The sequence below is a fragment of the Amblyraja radiata genome, chromosome 2, assembly GCF_010909765.2.
Source record: "Amblyraja radiata isolate CabotCenter1 chromosome 2, sAmbRad1.1.pri, whole genome shotgun sequence".
Lineage (NCBI taxonomy): Eukaryota > Metazoa > Chordata > Chondrichthyes > Rajiformes > Rajidae > Amblyraja > Amblyraja radiata.
Genome location: NC_045957.1, coordinates 133,729,507 through 133,749,440, shown reverse-complemented (window position 1 = coordinate 133,749,440; position 19,934 = coordinate 133,729,507). Strand labels below are relative to the sequence as shown.

The window sequence follows — 19,934 nt, the reverse complement described above, 5'->3', positions numbered from 1 at the left end:
TTTTAAGTATATACGGCAATTTAAAAATAAATTTTACTCTCGCTGATTATTTTAATGTATTTCAACTATTATTAAATATCTCTGATTATCAAATGGGTTTTAAATTATTTCTAGGACCTTTTACAGATCTCTGCCTCACTTGACTGCCTCAGCACCTCACCAGACTATCAGGGCAGCAACCTCCAGATAAGCTTAGGTCAAGTGTAGGAAGGATCGGCAGATGTTGGCTTACACCAAAGATAGACACAAAATGCTGGATTAACTCAGCGGAACAGGCAGCATCTCTGGAGAAAAGGAATGGGTGACGTTTGGGGTCAAGACCCTTCTTCGGACCCCTGTCTCGACACTAAATGTCACCCATTCCGTCTCTCCAGAGATGTTGCCTGTCCAGCTGAGTTACTCCACCATTTCATATCTAAGCTTAGGTCAACATAGCTGCAGATAAGCCAGGGAAATTCATGAAAGCAAACATGGGAGATTTCTGGAAATTCTGCTCTATAGGATCATTACAATCAATCTCCACGGTTTACTCACACTAACATTAATAGATTTACAGCATTGTTGTTGGTTTTCTTATCTATAATATGTGCCAAAAAAAAGTCAGTGTATCTGAAATAAACAATACTGAAAAACAGGGCAGGTATGAAATATTTATTATCTCTCAGAGCAAATTTACTTTCTGGTAAATTTTAATGTTTATTTCCTACTTCCAAAGATCACTATATACTGGTCCCATTATCTCTCTAAAGCAGGCACGTGCCGGGGGTAATTACTCAAGGTAGGCAGTCAGTCGGCTTTTAAAAAAAAACGTAAACCGCGCATGCGCAGATTGTTCTCTCCATAAAAATACAAAATAAAAATAAAAACAGTAACAATTCAATTTGTCCAAGGCTTCCAAGTCTCCTTAATTCTTAATTACTGCATGGGGGGGGGGGGGTGAAGGGTGACGGCAGGTGTAGAGATGGTGTGAAAAACTGGAGCACAGGGATAAGTTGAATCAGTTGTCATCTTATTGAATGACAAGACTTGTTCAAGGGACCAATTGGTGGGAGAGTTCCTTTCACAGTGTGTGGAGAGTCTGTGCCAGGGGTAAAGTTGCGGGGAGGGCAGGAGCATTGAGAAAGAAGGGGTCGGGAATAATGCCAGTAACTCACTCACTCACCGCTGCTGTGGTGCTCCGAACGTGGAGCCACCGCATTTTAGCCGGGGAGGGAAGCAGCTCGGGTGGCTACGAGTGGCCGCCTGGACCCGACAGCAGAACTGGCCGCCACTTCAGCGCCTTCTGCCGGCCCGCTCACCTCTGGCAGTGCTCTCTGTCTGAATACCTCTCACCTGCTGCTCGCCGGCCTCGCTCATATCAACCGCTTCCCGCAAATCCTTAAATTCCCACAGCCGAGTAAGCTCAATTGCGCTGTCAGTATTTAAGGATTTGCGGGAAGCGGATGACATGAGTGAGACCAACGAGCGGCAGGAGAGAGGTTTTTAGACGGAGAACTGCCAGAGATGAGCGGGGGCCGGCAGAAGGTGCTGAGGTGGCGGCCGGTTCTGCTGTCCGGCCCAGTGGCTGCTTCTCCCCCCCGGCTTCAATGCGGTGGCATTGCATGCCTCCGTGCAAGGAGCGTCGCAAGTGGCATAATCCCGACCCCCTCCTTCACAACACTCCTGCCCTCCCCACAACTTTACCCCAAATGCTGTGAAAGGAACTCTCCCCCCCCCCCCCCGCCCCACCCCCACCCCGGGAAATACGGTATTTAAAAACATATAGCACTAAGAAATGTACTTACCACATTACATGAACTCCATTCTTCTCTCTTTGCTTCCTGAGATACTCTTCAGATAATGGCAATCCATATTTGAAAAACCCGCTAAGAGACTAGCGCTGCACCTGCGCAGTAGGCTGCTGCACCTGCGCAGTACGGCAAAGGCAGAATTTCTGCTGCCTTCAGCTCCCCTTGAAATTGTCAGCTTGAAGCAGCGCCGACGGCACGTGGGCTGCACAGACCTTCGCGTGTTGCAACTGCTGTGGATGAAAGGCACGGAGAATTATGCCTAACTAAGAGATTGATCTCTTAGATAGGCATAATTCTCCCACGCCTTTACTATTTATATTTAGTAATTACCAATTTAAAATTTTAGTCAGGGTAGGCAGTGCCTCTAGATGGCTCTAAAGGACTGGCTCATGAAGTAAGTGACTTACGAGACTTACCATGTTGACCAATACATTATCTGGGTTCAAAGTCCCATGCACGTAAACATTTATTTTTCACCCAATACTTCCTTAGTCACAATAGTTTAGATTCTTGAAAATACATAATCATGAAGCATTTGGAAGCAAAAATCAAGTTAAATGTAAAAGGGGCTGCCAACTTGGTTTCACCCATTTGCACTATCTTACAGAATTTATTTTTTCCACGGGTGGACATCATATGAAATTTAGTTTGTTGTAAAAAGAGTTGATACATGCTTTTCATTTAATTTGTGAATAATAAGTAACAGTGCTTACTGTCAATAAAAAATATTTCCTGTACCTTGCTTGATGGCTTGAGCAGCATAATGTAAAGCCACAAGTGATGAAGAACATGCTGTATCAATAGCCAATGATGGTCCAGTAAGGTTGAAAGCAAATGAAATCCTATTTGCTGCTATACTCATTGCTGATCCGGTCCCATTATAATGGGTGATATTTTTGGCGAAGTTATTTGAAATCCCCTCGTAATCACGATTCATGAGTCCTAAAACGTGAAGGCAAGGATAAAGTGTCATATAGTGATGATGAGTATATTACATCTGTATACGTTAAACAATATATTACATTGTGTAGAAATTAGAGCCTTCATTTGGCATTACTACCCAAGCTACTCCAAACACTTCCTCCTGATCATTCTCTCAAAATCCTATTCCCCTTCCAGTCCTATTTCCATTTGCATTTACCACAGGAAAATTCACTATAATTTATAATTGAAATTTCAGTTTCCCATCAGCCATTATTTACTCTCAAACATATGCAGTTTATGAAATGGATTTTGTGTTCAAAATGTTAGTGGAGTTCACTGTTTGAACACGCAAATCACACAGCAATTTGCTGTGAATGCATTTGTGCAATTAGATCTGTAAATCAAGATGGTCTCCAAATGCTACATAAAACAAATTCTATGATATATAATAATCGAAGGGCCGAATGGCCTACTCCTGCACCTAATTTCTATGTTTCTATAACTAAGTCTCCCAGAAGAGGTTAGGCCCTAAACTCATCTTTGTACATGACCATTTAATGCAATAATAATTCTTAATATTTCCCAAATAATCTTACTGAAATGTCACACCTCAAACTTCTATGCCCGAGGGAAAAAAGTCACAGTCTACCCAGCCTCTCCTTATAGCTCAAGCCCTCCAATCCTCATAAAATCTTTTCAGCACCCTATCCAGCTCAATGTCATCCTTCTTGTATCTGAGTGACCAGAACTGCACACAATGGGGTCTCACCAACAACTTGTACTATTATAACACGATGCTCCAACTCTTGTACTCAATACCCTGACCTATTAAACCAAGTGTGTCCAAAATGTCTTCTTTTCACCCTTTCTAATCATGTCGGCAATTTCAGGGACCTCTTGGTTTCTCTGTTCTACATATTCCAGGGCCCTGCCATTTACTCTGTAAATCCAGCCTTGGTTTACTTCACCAACATGCAACACCTCCCACTTGTCTGAGTTAAATTCCATTTACCATTTCTTAACCCACTTCCTCAATTATTCTCGATCCTGTTATAATCTTAGATAACCTTCTTCACTGACCACTACATCACCAGTTTTGTTGTCATCTGCAAATTTACTAACCATGTTAACAACATTGTCATTCAAACCGTTAATAAAGGTGACAAACAACATTTTTGGGGAATATGTCCTAACACATCACCTTTTTCCTACATTTCTTAGCTTCCAGGACCTACTTCACAGTAAATACACATTGGAAATATTCATTTAATACCTCACCCATCTCTAATGACCCCACAGTGATCATTTAAAGGGACCTATTTTCTGCTTGGTTAGCCTTTTGATCTTAACATATTTGGAGAAGCTACCCTGTGTCCTGTTTTATACTCCACTCATTTCCTCTTAAGTGTACTTGTATATCTTTTATACTTCTCATGAGATGTACTTGATCTTTGCTGCCTACTATACCAGACATACATCTCCTTCATTTTCTGGACCAGTGCCTCAATACATCTCATCACCCTGGGTTCCCTACTCCTGCCAGAATTGCTTTTAACTCTGACAGGAACATGCTGTCCTTGAACTTTCCGTATTTCACTTTTAAAAGCATCCCACTTGCAGATGTCCCTTTATCTGGCTCTTGCAATCAACAAGACCCTGTCGAATACTTTGAAAATTTGCCTTGGGAAATTTAGGATTTTAATTTGTGGACTCAACCATAGACAGGGTGGTCACATCTTCTTCCCATGGGAGGATTATCAAAAATAAAATGGCATAGACTTAAGCTGAAAGGTAGAAGTTTTAGTGGAACTGAGGCGATACAGAAGATAGTCAATAAAAGGAACGATGCCAGAGAAGGTGGTGGAATCAGATACAATTATTACACTCAAGATGCGTTTAGACAAACATTTAAATAGACAAGGCATAGAATTCAAACCCAATGTGTTGTAAATGGGATTACAGTAGATTCCACCAAGGATCTAAAACACGACTGGCTATCTACCGGCATACACTACAATTCTCCAACTGGGCACTGAGATCTACCCTGGCTGCGATGTGCCGGCACCAGCAGGACCTCGCATTGACTCTCCCGAAACTTCGGGCCTCACTCACCCAAATCTACAACGGACCCCAACTATACTTCATCCTCCAGAAGATCCACCTCTTCAATCAACGACTCCTGGACCACCTTAACTCCACCAAGAACCTAAAAAATTGGGGAGTCTGCATCCTGGTGGCATGAACATTGAATTCTCCCAATTCTGTTAGCCCTTGTTGTCTCCTCCCCTTCCTATCTCTCCCTCAGCCCTCGAGCTCCTCCTCCTCCTCCTTTTTCCTTTCTTCTCCCCCCCACTTCCCAGAAATAAACGTTGCCTATTTCCTTTGCTCCATAGATGCTGCTGCACCCGCTGAGTTTCTCCAGCTTTTTTGTGTACCTACAGTAGATGGGTATATAGGTTGGCAAAGACATGGTAGACCAAATGGCCTGTTTCTGTGCTGGATAATACTAAGACTCTTTGACTCCATGGCTTCCCATAAACATTGAAGGAAATCTAGGATTCCTTGTCCAAAAGGCAATGGTTGTAAAGTGAATTTACTCAGTCAAAGGTGGGTGAATGTTCCTTTCAATAACATCATGAAACAAGTTTTGGGGTCCAAATAACCAGGTCTGATATGCATGTTCTAGCAATAACTACTCACCAATGAAAACACCCGTTTTACTCCCACTGATTTCTTCCATAGGAATCCCTGCATTTTCAAACACTTTGTATGTGCACTCCAACAGAAGTTTATGTTGTGGGTCCATACTATTGGCTTCAATTTGCCTTATGTCAAAGAGGTTGTGGTCAAATTCATTAAACCTGTTAATTAAAAAAATAAATAAAGTTTGTGTTAACAGCCAGCAAGTGCTCCAGTGTGATCACATATTCATGGACTGCAAATTCATCTAAAGAACCTTGGAAATAAAAGTCATTATGGTCACTTCATAATTAATCTTCTGTTGAATTATTGGATTGACAGTTTGGATTATCTGGAAAACTTTCACAGAAATTTAGCAAAAATGTAAACTGCATTATGTCAAAGAGCAATGAAAATCAATTAAAGATAGACTGCATAATTTTAAGCAGAATGCAAAATCAGGTATATTTGATTTAATGTTCATTTATGATAGGGATAAAACAAAGTTAAATTTGTTACTAGTAGTTATATCATTAACTTTGCCAATTTAACCTGTTTGTACCAACTGTGTTGGCCACTTTCACACCGAGCCCTGACCAGCTAACTTCAACCTCTGACAAATGGTTAAAATCTTTGCCCTCTTAATAGCATCGCGATGATGATCTGCAGATTTAATTCCGAGTTCAACTAGACCTCAAGATTAAACAGTACATTGCTCTTTATTGATTTATAATTACTGATATTTATCATTCAATTTGTCATGTTGTTAAATGTTTTACAGGTCATTACCCTTCGATTAAACTTGCTCGTTTTGTGATCATTTTCCCTGCTTTGTTGCCATCAGTGTTATACCAGAATGTCGTATCGAACCGATTTGGTGGAATGTCAACCACACAGTTCCTTCCCTGAAGAAGAACTTTCCAGAAATTATCAATGCCTTCGCCTGGAAAATGAAAGAAAATCATTTGGATATTAACTGTCTTTACCCTTGTATTTCAGTTATTTATCTGTGAGGAGGTAACGTTTCATGGACCAGGCCAGTCTCTTGTGTAGTGTCAATATTCTGCATCTATGCAATAAGAATTAGCAGCAGTTTCTGATGCTTCAATGTGTCAGTTTCTCTGATGTCTGGAGGGAATTGCCAACAGTTCTGAGTGGAGACACATGAGACTAGATGGTGCAATCTTGAGCAAAACACAAAGTGCTGGAGTAACCCAGCGGGCAGGCAGCATCCGTGCATGGAATGAACAGATGATGTCTTAGCTGGGACACATCTTAAGACTAAATGTGGCAGGAGGGAGAAAGCTGAAAAAGAGCGGTGGGAACAGGACAAAGTCGGGTCAGTGATAAGTGGGTACAGATGTGGGAGGTTATAGTGAAAGCTTGTGATCAAATTAATTAAAGCTGTTAATTTCTTTTTGACAAGTAAAATTTGTATTAGCAGCAGGCAAGTATTTTCTGGGGTGCTTGCGTGTTTGTTTATTGTAACTTTTTCTGAAGAGCCCTGGAAATAAAAGTCACAGCAAACGGTAGAGTTATAGAGTCAGAGCATAAAAACAGGCTCTTCGGCCTAACTTACCCATACCGACCAACACGTCCCATCTGCACGAGCCACATCTACCTGCGTTTGGCCCATATCCCTCTAAACCTGTCCTATCCATGTACCTGTCTAATTGTTTCTTAAACGTTGTAATGGTGCCTCCCTCAACTGCCTCCTCTAGCATCTCCTTCTATACACCCACCACCCTTAGTGTGAAAAAGTTACCCCTCAAAAGCCTTTAAACCTTTTCCCATTCACCTTAAACCTATGTCCTCCGCTTCTCGATTCCCTGCTCTTGGCAATAGACTGTACATCTACCATATCTATCCTCTCATGATTTTATACACCTCTATAAGATCAGCCCTCATCCTCCTGCGCTCCAAGGAATAGAGTCCCAGCCTGCTCAACCTCTCCCGATAGGTCTGACTTTCGGGTCCTGGCAACATCCTCGTAAAACTTCTCTGTACCCTTTCCAACTTGACAACATATTTCCTGTAACATGGTGCCCGGAACTGAACACAATACTCTAAATGCGGCCTCTCCAATGCCTTGTATAACTGCAATATGACTTCACAACTTCTATACTCAATACTCTGACTGATGAAGGCCAATATACCAAAAGCATTTTTGACTACCCTATCTACCCATGTCACCACCTTCAAGGAACTATGTACCCAAACTCCTAGATCCCTCTGCTCTACAACACTCCCCTAAGCCAAACCATTCACTTTGTAAAGTCCTGCACTTGTTAGAATTTCCAAAATGCAACACCTCACATTCCTCTGTATTACATTCCATCAACCATTCCTCAGCCCACCTGGCTAACCGATCAAGACCCTGCTGCGATTTTTGAAATCCATTTTCACTATCTACAGTACCACCCACTCAGTACCGGCTCTCCACAGGGCTGCGTGCTGAGCCCCCTGCTCTACACCATCTACACACATGACTGCACCCCCGCCCACCACAGCAACACCATTGTCAAATTTGCGGATGACACTACGGTGGTGGGACTCATCTCCGGGGGGGACGAGTACGCATACAGGGATGAGGCGGAGCAGCTGACAGTGTGGTGTGCAGAAAATAACCTGCTCCTCAACACCTTAAAGACAAAGGAAATAATAATAGACTTCAGGAAGAATAAAACGGACATGGTACCATTAATTATCAGAGGGGACTATGTGGAGAGGGTGGCGGATTTCCGTTTCTTGGGAATCCATATTGAGGAGGACCTGACGTGGAGCGTGAACACCTCTGCGTTGCTGAAAAAGGTCCAGCAGAGACTGCACTTCCTGAGGGTGCTCAGGAAGAATAACACCAATCAGAGACTGCTGTTGTCCTTTTATCGGTGCTCCATTGAGAGCATCCTAACATACTGTGTATGCGTATGGTACACCAGCTGCACAGCGGCTCAGAGGAAAGCGCTTCAGAGGGCCATTGACAACACCCAGAGGATTGTCGGCTGCCCTCTCCTTACTTTGGAGGACTTACACAGTTCCCGCTGCATCAAAAAATCCCAGTATTATAAAGGACATTTCCCACCCCGGACACTCCCTGTTTGAACTGTTGCCGTCAGGCAGACGGTACAGATCTACAAGGACAAGGACAAACAGACTTAAAAACAGTTTTTACCCCACTGCTATAAAGGCACTAAATGTAGCCGCCAAGGAACGCAGGGGCGATACATACTAAGGGACTGTGGTACACTGTGAAATCCACAGAAAGATGTAGGGTTGGGTGTTTATGCGTGCTATTTTCATGATATTTATTTTAGTTGTTTATCTTTTTTAAATATTTTACCTTGTATGTATCGTTAGCTTTTAGAAATGTTTGAATGGTGCACTGACTGGCTGACATTTTTAAATTTCGTTGTACATGGTTCATGTTACAATGACAATAAAGAAACTATTCTATTCTATCTGCAAATTTGCTAATCTTGCCATGTACGTTTTTATCCAAATCATTGATATAGATGACAAACAATAATTGGCCCAGCACCAAACTTTGAGGTACACCACTAGTCAGAGGCTCCAGTTAAAGAAGCAACCTTCCACTATTACCCACTGCTTCCTTCCACGAAGGCAATTCTCTATCCATTTAGCTATCTCTCCTTGGATCCCATGCAATCTAACCTTCCAGAGCAGCCTACCATGTGGAACCGTCTGGTTCTCCTGCTGAATGTGGGGTATCTAGGACATGAAACCTCCCGCTTCATTTACTCAGTCGTTTTGTGGGCCTGCCCGCACGATGCCTTTACCGTGCAAAGCTCAAGCTATGCACAGATCTCCATCATTCTGAATTGTGGATAGACACAACGTGCTAGAATAACTCAGCAGGTCAGGCAGCATCTCTGGAAGAAAAGGATAGGCGATGTTTTGAGTCAGGACCCTTCTTCAAACTACCAGGCTGAAGAAGGGTCCCGACCCGAAACATCACCCATCTTTTTTCTCCAGAGATACTGCCTGACCCGCTGAGTTACTCCAGCACTTTGTGCCTATTTTTGGTATAAACCAGCATCTGCAGTTCTCTTTCTACATTTTGAATTGTGGTTTTTCTTGCCAGCAACTCAACCAGACACACCCAGTACTTGATATGCCTGGGTGTCTTGCTGCTAATGGTAGGTTCTGCTTCAATAACTCTGACAAATAGCAAGGCATTGTTGACCCTTTGTCAGAACTCAAAGGGCCATTGATCTTAGAGTTGCAGCCTGACCTGCTGTGTATTATGCGGCACTGTTATTATTTCGGATTTCCAGCATCCACAGTTGGTATGATTTTCATGAGGATAATCATGTTTTTCAAAGAACGTCTGAGTACTTGCTGCCAGAAGGTGTCAGAAGCCACCTGATAAGGCTAATCCTTATCAATGTTACCTTAACTTCCCTCCTGCTTCACAAATATTGATATACCCTTGAATCCAAAATATGAGAATACATCGGCATTTTTTGATCCTGTATGACCAGCACGAAATAAGTGCGCATTTTCTATTTTCCATGATAAGACTGCAGCTGATTGAACCAACTATTCTTTGCTGCAAGTGAGTTTCTTTATTCCTCTCTTTCTGGTATAGCCTCAATTGGAGGGATTCAATTGGAAGAAAATGAGACTATCTTCTTTTCAATCACCAAAAAATTATCAAGCTGAGATAAATGAAAGGTTGAACAAGTTAGGTCTTTATTCTTTGGAGCGCAGAAGGTTAAGGGGGGACTTGATAGAGGTCTTTAAAATGATGAGAGGGATAGACAGAGTTGACGTGGATAAGCTTTTCCCATTGAGAGTAGGGAAGATTCAAACAAGAGGACATGACTTGAGAATTAAGGGACAGAAGTTTAGGGGCAATCATATAATATAACCATATAACAATTACAGCCATCTCGGCCTTACAAGTCCGTGCCGAACAATTATTTTCCCCTACATGAGGGGGAACTTCTTTACTCAGAGAGTGGTAGCTGTGTGGAATGAGCTTCAAGTGGAAGTGGTGGAGGCAGGTTCGATTTTATCATTTAAAAATAAATTGGATAGGTATATGGACGGGAAAGGAATGGAGGGTTATGGGCTGAGTGCAGGTAGATGGGACTAGGGGAAAATACGTGTTCGGCACGGACTTGAAGGGCCGAGATGGCCTGTTTTCCGTGCTGTAATTGTTTTATGGTTATATGGTTATAAATCTATTTAGGAAGATGGTTCCCCCACCATCTTAAGATTATAAATGGGTGGCCAAATACCTTCACCTTTGTGCCATGGCTAATGAGATGGGTTTTAAAGGCCTAGCATGTAATGTTATCCTGAAACACAGTGGGATCAGGCAGGCTGCTGCTGTCTTGGCATTGATCCACCAGCTAATGTGCCAATCTAAGCAGATTCTGAAAATACTGAGAACAAGTATTTTTTTCTGGAATTGGATATGCAAATGATTTTTTTTAAATTCCCTGGAATCCCCAGTAAAACCTAAAGACCCACCCATCAAGGAGAAGACACTAGTTATTTAAATCCATGAATTCAATAAAACTAACTTTGGGCAACTATAACATCTTCAGTATTCTACCCATGAAGGTCGATGCCCAACATATATAATAGTGTATAAAGAGAAAACTATCTGATGCTTTGATTTGATCTGGCTATGCTTTAATTGTATTATACACAGCCGTAAGAATCACCGGTGTGCTTAAAGACATGAAAAATGGGCAGGGGGTGCTGCAGACTGACCAAACTAAGGGGACAGAAAATTGGCTGTGCCCATTATAGGAACGTCATTGACCTTCGAGAACTTTTTCAATTTTCTGAGCACTGGAAAAATCAGCCCTAATTTGTCAATCATATTCAGTAATGTTGCTGAAAGGTTAGTTTTCCTTTGATGTTTTCCTTACCTCCAGGAAAGTTACACCCTATTCCGATAATAGCTATATCTTCACCGTTTTTTTCCATTTTCCACCTTTTGAACCTATTGCTCAAATGAGAATAAAACAAAGTGATCATTTTTTGAGATATTTGCTTGTCAGATTCCATGAACACTCTTGTTTTTGTAGAATCGTATTATGCAGCAAAAAAATTACATCATCTTTCTTTGAATTACTGGTGAAGAATACGGACAATTATTACAGGATGCTCTGATACAAAGCTGAAGTGACTGTTACCATGCTGTTTCCTGTTACCGCTCTGACTCTAAACTCCCTATCGTAATCAGACACCATTGTCTGTAAGAACTCAGATCTAACCTTAACCACAGGCAGCCACTGAATTTATATTTATGGAATACAACCCCACCTGATTATGTCTGTGATCTGTCAACTCCTCCATTAAAGTGAGAAAATAGATTATTCCATCCTTTACTAATGAATATAGATGAAGATCCCAGCCGGGTAGGTTCAACAGTTATAGGAGCAGAATTAGGCCATTCAGCCCAATCATGGCTGATCTATCTTTCCCTCTCAACCCCATTCTCCTTCCTTCTCCCCATAACCCCTGATACCCATAATAATCAAGAATCTGTCAATCTAGCATGCAACTAAAGCTTTTCACTGTGTCTCGGTACATGTGACAATATACTAACTGAATTCATATACTTGGCCTCCAAAACCCTCTGTGGCAATGGATTCCACTGATACACCACTAAATAAATTCCTCCTCATCTCCTTTCTAAAGGTATGTCTTTTTGTTTTAAGGCAATGCTCTCTGGTCCTATACTATCCCACTAGTGGAAGCATCCTCTCCACATCCACTCTATCCAGACTTCACTATTCGGTAAGTTTCAATGAGGTCCCCCTGTTGTCACTGAAAATCTAATATTTATTGTCTTTACAATTTAAGGAATCATTATTATTTTTCCAGTCATCAGCTAAAACTTAAAGTATTAGAAAGAGTGAAGTAAATTATAAATATTTGAATTCTTAACTTGGATTCATGTAATGAAAACAAAGTTAGCTTAATTCCTGTCCTGTACAGGTAATGCATTTGCAATTTTTACATTAAAACATTTGATGGATTTAGCTTTGGAAATAGTTTTGCGAAGAAGAAAATGGAAACAATTTATAGTTAAAGCACCATCTAAAACAGAAAACTGCATCTTATTTATCACTTTAAAAATTTTCACATTAATTCACAGGCTCAAATTATAGATCAACTTACCAAATAAATGTGGAATTGTTTTTGTCTTCTTCACCTGACAATAATCTTACGCAATTAAAGCCAAGTATAGAAGCCAGGTGATTTATAAAACCACATTGTCGCTGTTGAATAACATCTGTAATAATTAATCCTGTTCAACAATTGATTCATTCATCATTTAGCTTAAACATTAAAACATGTCACACATAGAAACATAAAACATAGAAAATAAGTGCAGGAGGAGGCCATTCGACTGATCATCCACAATCAGTAACCCGTGCCTGCCTTCTCCCCATACCCCTTGATCTGATAGCCCCAAGAGCTCTATCTAACTCTCTTTTAAATTCATCCAGTGAATTGGCCTCCACTGCCTTCCGTGGCAGGGAATTCCACAAATTCACAACTCATCTCAGTTTTAAATGGCCTCCTGTTTATTCTTAGACTGTGGCCCCTGGTTCTAGACTCCCCCAACAATGGAACCATTTTTCCTGCATTTAGCTTGCCAGCCCTTTTATAGTTTTATATGTTCCTATAAGATACCCCCTCATCCTTCTAAATTCCAGTGAATACAAGCCCAGTTCTTTCCAATCTTTCCTCATCCCGGTGATTAACCTCGTGAACCTACGCTACATTCCCTCAATAGCAAGGATGTCCTTCCTCAAATTAGGAGACCAAAACTGCACACAATACTCCAGATGTGGTCTCACCAGGGCCATGTACAACTACAGAAGGACCTCTTTGCTCCTATACTCAACTCCTCTTGTTATGAAGGCCATAACTTTCTTCACTGCCTTCTGTACCTGCAAGTTTACTTTCAGTGACTGGTGTACAAGGACACCCAGGTCTCGTTGTACTTCCCTCTTTCCTAATCTGACACCATTGAGATAATAATCTGCCTCCTTGTTCTTGCCGCCAAAGTGGATAACCTCACATTTATCTACATTATACTGCACCTGCAATGCATCTGCCCACTCACTCAACCTGTCCGAGTCACCCTGCAATCTCCTCTACGCATCCTCTTCGCAGTTCACACTGTCACCCAGCTTTGTGTCATCTGCAAGTTTGCTAGTGTTACTTTTAATTCCATCATCTAAATCATTAATATATATTGTAAATAGTTGCGGCCCCAGCACCGAGCTTTGCTGAACTCCACTTGCCACTGCCTGCCATTCTGACAGGGACCCGTTTATTCCTACTCTTTGTTTCCTGTCTGCCAACCAATTCTCTATCCATGTCAATACCCTAACCCCAATGCCATGTGCTCTAATTTTGCCCACTAATCTCCTGTGTGGGACCTTATCAAAGGCTTTCTGAAAGTCCAGATACACTACATCCACTGGCTTTCCTTCATCCACTTTACTTGTCACATCCTCAAAAAATTCCAGAAGATTAGTCAGGCAGGATTTCCCCTTCATAAATCCATGCTGACTTGTAAAAAGAAAAATCTTCCAGTAAAAGGTTCTAAAGAAATTAATCAATGCAATACGTCAGTTATAAAATATGCAAAGTTGTTTTCAGCCAAAAGTTGCAATAACCTGCAGATTGGTTTAAACGTGTCTGATTTTATTTAATTATCTCAATTATTGTAATTCAACACTTGAGTGTTAAACAGTCATGATTTGATGGGTATCAAAATATTTCAAATTATTATTACTTTTATTTAAACTTTCAAAAAATGAAAATATTTTTATTCACCCTGGACTTTTAGAAATATCCTTTGGCAAACCAGACAGGATATTACTCAACTGACTAAGCTGAAAATTCATGAAGTCACCAGAAACCTCGGATAATTTAGGTTTCCAATAAACAACATTTTTCAGGAAACATTATTTATAAAAAACATGTTTCACATAATTATAAAAAATCCTCATCCCTTGAAATTCGAAATGGAAATGTTTTAAATAACAATTTAAATAATACAGGAATAAGTTAAAATTACTTTAAATAAAAGTTTATTATCTCATATCAAACCCTTTTTTCTCATTCATTTTGAGAATATTTTGGTGATTTCTTATGACATTTCAAACTTGGCATGAATCTTGGCAAGTGGTTTGATTAATCATATGACTTGATGAGTACAACATATCAGCATTTCCAGTAAAGGGTTTTAAAAACATCAACCAATGTTATTCATATCGTGCTAATTATAGAATATTGCCAAAATGCTTTTAGCCAAAAATCAGAAAAGTCCAACCCAAAGCAAATTGGTCTTAGTTCACCTTAATTAATGTAAATTACCCAGTGGGTGATTCAACACTTAAGCTTAAACTTTTGTGAATTGATGGAAATCATATCATTTAACTATTAAAAGTCTGATCTTGTATGTGTATGTGTGTTTGTTTGTGTGTTTGTTTGTTTGTTATCACATCTTCGCCAAAAAAATGCCACGGTAACGATAAAATATTTAGATATTCCGGTGGACATTTTTCCTGTCGTCCTAAAACTACTTATCTGAAAATTTCATGCTTTATTTCTCGACTTATTATTGTAAATATTTAAAAATATGACAAAACGTTGAATTTAAAATCAACTGCCTTTCGCTGATGACGTCACAATGGGTCTGCTTCGCTCGCTGTTTTCTCACGTGCTGTGAGTGATGTCACCCCCCACCCCCCTCCCCCCCGGTTATTCAAAAGACGCAGAAAGAACGAGCAAGTTGGGCCCTGTACTGGAGCGGCCGAGCTCTCGGGTCCTCGGGTTGGAACCCCTCTCTCCCCCTCGGCCCCTCTCGCTCCCCTCTCTCTCTCTGCCCCTTTCTCCCCCTCTCTCTCCCCATCTCTCTGCCTCTCTCTGCCCCTCTCTCTCTCCCTCTCTCTCTGCCCCTCTCTCTCTCCCTCTCTCTCTGTCCCCTCTCTCTGCCCCTCTCTCTGCTCCTCTCTGCCCCTCTCTCTGCCCCTCTCTCTCTCTCTGCCTCTCTCTCTCTGCCCCCTCTCTCTCTCTCTGCCCCCTCTCTCTCTCTCTGCCCCCTTCTCTCTCTCTGCCCCCTTCTCTCTCTCTGCCCCCTTCTCTCTCTCTGCCCCTCTCTCTCTGGAGCGAATGAGTAATATTTATACAATATCAAGGGGGTGGTTAGTGTGTGTGTGTGTGTGTGTGTGTGTGTGTGTGTGTGTGTGGAGGGTGGTTAATGTGTGTATGACCCCCCCCCCCCCCCCCCCCCCCACCACCACCAACGGGCCCCACTTGGTCTAGTTACATTTAAAATCAATGTTACGTGTTTTATGCCATAAAAGTAGAATTGTATTTATTCACTATGTACTTACTGGAAAGAACATTAGCAATAAATCAAAATACTTTGAACACTCATGTTGGAAAAGATCGTTTGACAGAGGTTCTGCCACTTTCGTTTCTAAAGACTCCATTTGAAAATCTTCAACAATTGCATCCTACTGGGTTCTGCATTTTAAGTTACAAAACTTTGCTCTAAATTGATATCAAAGATTAACACGAGTTTAAATATTTGAAACAAATAAATGTAAAGCAATGACGTTCTCGATGTATTGTTGACTTCCACTTAAAGTGCTAAAATGTAGCACAGATTCAAGTGAATGGATAGATGTAATTAAGAATCCATGGATATTTGCCTTCAAACATAGTAGGTTTTCCTTACTAAAAGGGAAATCATATTTTCCAACATGAATGTTAAAAATATCTTGCCCGCCCGAAGGCTCGGCGGGACCGGTAATCTGCAGAAATTGACAGCAGTCGGCGGGACTTGTAACCCGCCCGAAGGCTGGTTTGGACCGGGGAGGGAGCCGGAGACTTCAGGCTGCGGGAGGCGCCCCCGGGTCAGAAAGTTAACGGGGCGAGGAAAATAGAGGTCTGTCGGTTTGTGAGAACTGCTCCAGTACTGGGAGCACACGGGCAGAGCGGACTGAATTACAGCGCCAAAAATGCCCGTGCAAAAAATATTTTCAACTGTGCAATTACATATGTGACAAATAACACCATTGATCCGTTGAAATGATCTTGGAATCATTTGTTTTTCCTTTTCTCGAGTACAGCATGTCATTATGTCACACTAAATCTCTGAACCAAGCCAATGATAGAAATGACTATATATATATATATATATATTGCCTAACATGGACAGTAATGAAGCAAAAGCATTGACCGGTGTAAAAGCCCCGCTGATCTTTAGATTTTAGAGATACAGCGCAGAAACAGGCCCTTCGGCCCACTCAGTCGGCAGCGATCAGGATACACCAACACTAGCGACAATTTACAATTTTACTGAAGCCAATTTACCTGTGTAGGAAGTAACTGCAGATGCTGGTTCAAATCGAAGATGGACACTAAAGCTTGGAGTAACTCAGCGGGTCAGACAGCATCTCTGGAGAAACATCACCAATTCCTGTTAACCGACCTTTGGAGAATGGGAAGAAACAGGAGCACCTGAAGAAAACCCACGGGATCACAGGAAGACACTACAAACTCCGTACCAAAGATATAAACTGCGCTGTAAGGAAGCAGCTCTACCCCTATGCCATTGTGCCACCCCCTTTACTTCCTTTATAAAGTAAATAACAGTAAGTTTTGACAGATTAGTAGATTTCAGAAACTGGCATTAGTTTATGGAAATTAGAAGCAGAGAATCTTCAAATATCAAATAAGAACTGTACGGAAAGTTTCATCAGAAAATATGTTTTTTACCTCAAGCTTTATTCCATCTCTGCTTTCTCTAGTTCATTTTGAAAACCTTGTTATGGCTTCTCATACCATATATAGTGTTTGAAAAGAGGAAGTAAATAGGTTTATATTGCAATCAAATAGGGAAATTCCAAGTGGTGAGGCTGAACACCACCTTAATTTAACAATTAAATGCCACTGAGGTTATAATAATAATAATAATAATAATAATAATAATAATAATAATAATAATAATAATAATAATAATAATAATAATAATAATAATAATAAACTTTATTACGGACTCAAGGTCCAGACAAGGGGCAACATTACATTAAAAAATGCATTGCATATCAAATATCATAAATATATATAAAATCATGGTATATCACATAAAAACATCATAATTTATATTTAACAAAAACCCACAATACTTAAGTTAAAAATCCAGATTAAAAGATGATCAATGTCCTACAATGATACAACGATACCAGTGTCTCCACAATTGGGATTCATAGCATGTACACAAAAGGTGCAGGAGTAGGCCATTCGGCCCTTCGAACCATTCACTGTGATTATGGTTGATCATCCACAATCAGTACCCCGTTCCTGCCTTCTCCCCACATCCCTTGAATCCGCTATCTTTAAGAGCTCTATCGAACTCTCTCTTGAAAGTATCCAGAGAATTGGCCTCCACTGCCTTCTGAGGCAGAGAATTCCACAGATTCACAACTCTGTGAAAACGTTTTTCCTCATCTCCGTTTTAAATGGCCCACCCCTTATTCTTAATCTGTGGCCCCTGGTTCCAGACTCCCTCAACATCGGGAACATGTTTCCTGCCTCTAGCGTGTCCACTCCCTTAATAATCTTATATGTGTCAATAAGATTCCCGCTCATCCTTCTAAATTCCAAAGTGTACAAGCCCAGTCGTTCCATTCTTTGAACATATGATAGTCCCGCCATCCCGGGAATTAACTTCGTGAACCTACGCTGCACAATAACAAGAATGTCCTTCCTCAAATTTGGAGACCAAAACTGCACACAATACTCCAGGTGTGGTCTCACTAGGGCCCTGTACAACTGCAGAAGGACCTCTTAGCTCTTATACTCAACTCCTTTTGTTATGGAGGCCAACATGCCATTAGCTTTCTTCACTGTATGCTGCAGGGCCGGCCTTAGGAGGTATGAGGCACAATTGGGAATAATTTTGGTGAGCCACAGGTTCCCAGCCAAGGTCTGTCAGCCCTGTTATTTAATATATATTATGAAATTGTACATTAAAATGCTATGGATTATACAGTGTCTTAATCTCTCCTGCTCCCGTCTGACTGTCAGTACCTCCGCTGGCTTCCAACCTTTACCGTAGCTGCTAATTACCATTAAACCGCATTATATGATTGGATGCAACCCCCTTAGAGACAGCGGTTGATTGGCCGCCAAATAATCGGGCACAAAAAAATTAACAAATAGGAAAACAAAAAAATCTGAATTCCGATTTAAATCTGATATAAGGTACATAGGGTGGGTGTCGATTAATTCTAGACAACAGATTTAAAAAATAATCTAATCCCATTAATTCACTCAAGGTGTATTATGATGTGTTCTACAGTATGAAGTGTACAGCAAAACTTGCACTTCCAGAGTGGTCTATCGTGTTGTTTCTTCAGCGGACCACGGATTTATTTTAAAGGTAGACACTAAATTCTGAAGTAAAGAAAGCTGCATTCTGGAGAGTTGCAGTTGATGAGGTGAACTAACCCGACGAGATTGAGACAAGCTATTAATGCATTCCGTTTTTGCAAGAGGAAGACAGGCGGAATACTTGAATATATTTGAAAAGCAAACATCACAAACAATAGTGAGCCAGTGGTGCACTCCAGGAAGTGAGGAGGGAGTAGCGGTACTTCAGTTACACTTGACCATGTCCACCGTCGTTGTTCCTGGACTCGTTCAGAAAGTACCACTTGAACGGAAGTAGTACCTGCATTGTAATGGATTAACCCACTGAAACTTGCAGCAAGTGTTGTCACACACAAGTAGCAAGCCACTTCAACAGTGCGGGCAGTATGGTGGCACAGCGGTAGAGTTGCTGCCTTATAGGGCCAGAGACCTGGGTTCATTCGTGACTATGGGTGCTGAGTGCACGGAGTTTGTACCTCTCCCCGTGACTGATGTGGGTTTTCTCCTGGATCTCCGGTTTCCTCCACACACTTCAAAAACATCCAGGTTTGTAGGCCGATTGGCTCTGGTAAAATTGTAAATTGTCCTCAGGGTGAGTCGGATAGCGTTAATGTGCGGGGATCGCTGGTCGGTGCGAACTCAGTGGACCATCTGCGCTGTATCTCCAAACTAAACAGTATAACATGCAGGTACATTCATTTAAAATAAAATTTAGTGATTATAACCATATAACAATTACAGCACGGAAACAGGCCATCTCGACCCTTCTAGTCCGTGCCGAACACATAATCTCCCCTAGTCCCATATACCTGCGCTCAGACCATAACCCTCCATTCCTTTCCCATCCATATAACTATCCAATTATTTTTAAATGATAAAAACGAACCTGCCTCCGCTACCTTCACTGGAAGCTCATTCCACACAGCTACCACTCTCTGAGTAAAGAAGTTCCTGCTCATGTTACCCCTAAACTTCAGTCCCTTAATTCCCAAGTCATGTCCCCTTGTTTGAATCTTCCCTACTCTCAGTGGGAAAAGCTTTTCCACGTCAACTCTGTCTATCCCTCTCATCATTTTAAAAACCTCTATCAAG

At 41.2% G+C, this 19,934-nt stretch overlaps 1 protein-coding gene across 1 annotated transcript; it reads right to left on the bottom strand.

Annotated features, from left to right (window-relative positions):
• Positions 1-421: 421 nt before the first annotated feature.
• LOC116985391 (putative uncharacterized protein encoded by LINC00614) lies at positions 422-12,666 on the bottom strand. The gene is made up of 6 exons (XM_033040191.1): positions 12,558-12,666; positions 11,300-11,373; positions 6,183-6,336; positions 5,415-5,575; positions 2,529-2,732; positions 422-435 (listed from the first exon to the last, which is right to left on the bottom strand). The coding sequence occupies exons 2-6, from the start codon at positions 11,355-11,357 to the stop codon at positions 422-424; spliced, it is 591 nt and encodes a 196-aa protein (XP_032896082.1). The 5' UTR covers positions 11,358-11,373; positions 12,558-12,666.
• Positions 12,667-19,934: the final 7,268 nt, after the last annotated feature.

Coding starts and splice junctions, on each gene's coding strand:
- LOC116985391 (XM_033040191.1), bottom strand. CDS start 11,357: ATGGAAAAAAACGGTGAAGATATAGCTATTATCGGAATAGGGTGTAAC. Junction 6,337..11,299: donor AGGGTGTAACTTTCCTGGAG/GTAAGGAAAACA, acceptor TTCATTTTCCAG/GCGAAGGCATTGATAATTTC. Junction 5,576..6,182: donor CGAGCAAGTTTAATCGAAGG/GTAATGACCTGT, acceptor TTTAATTAACAG/GTTTAATGAATTTGACCACA.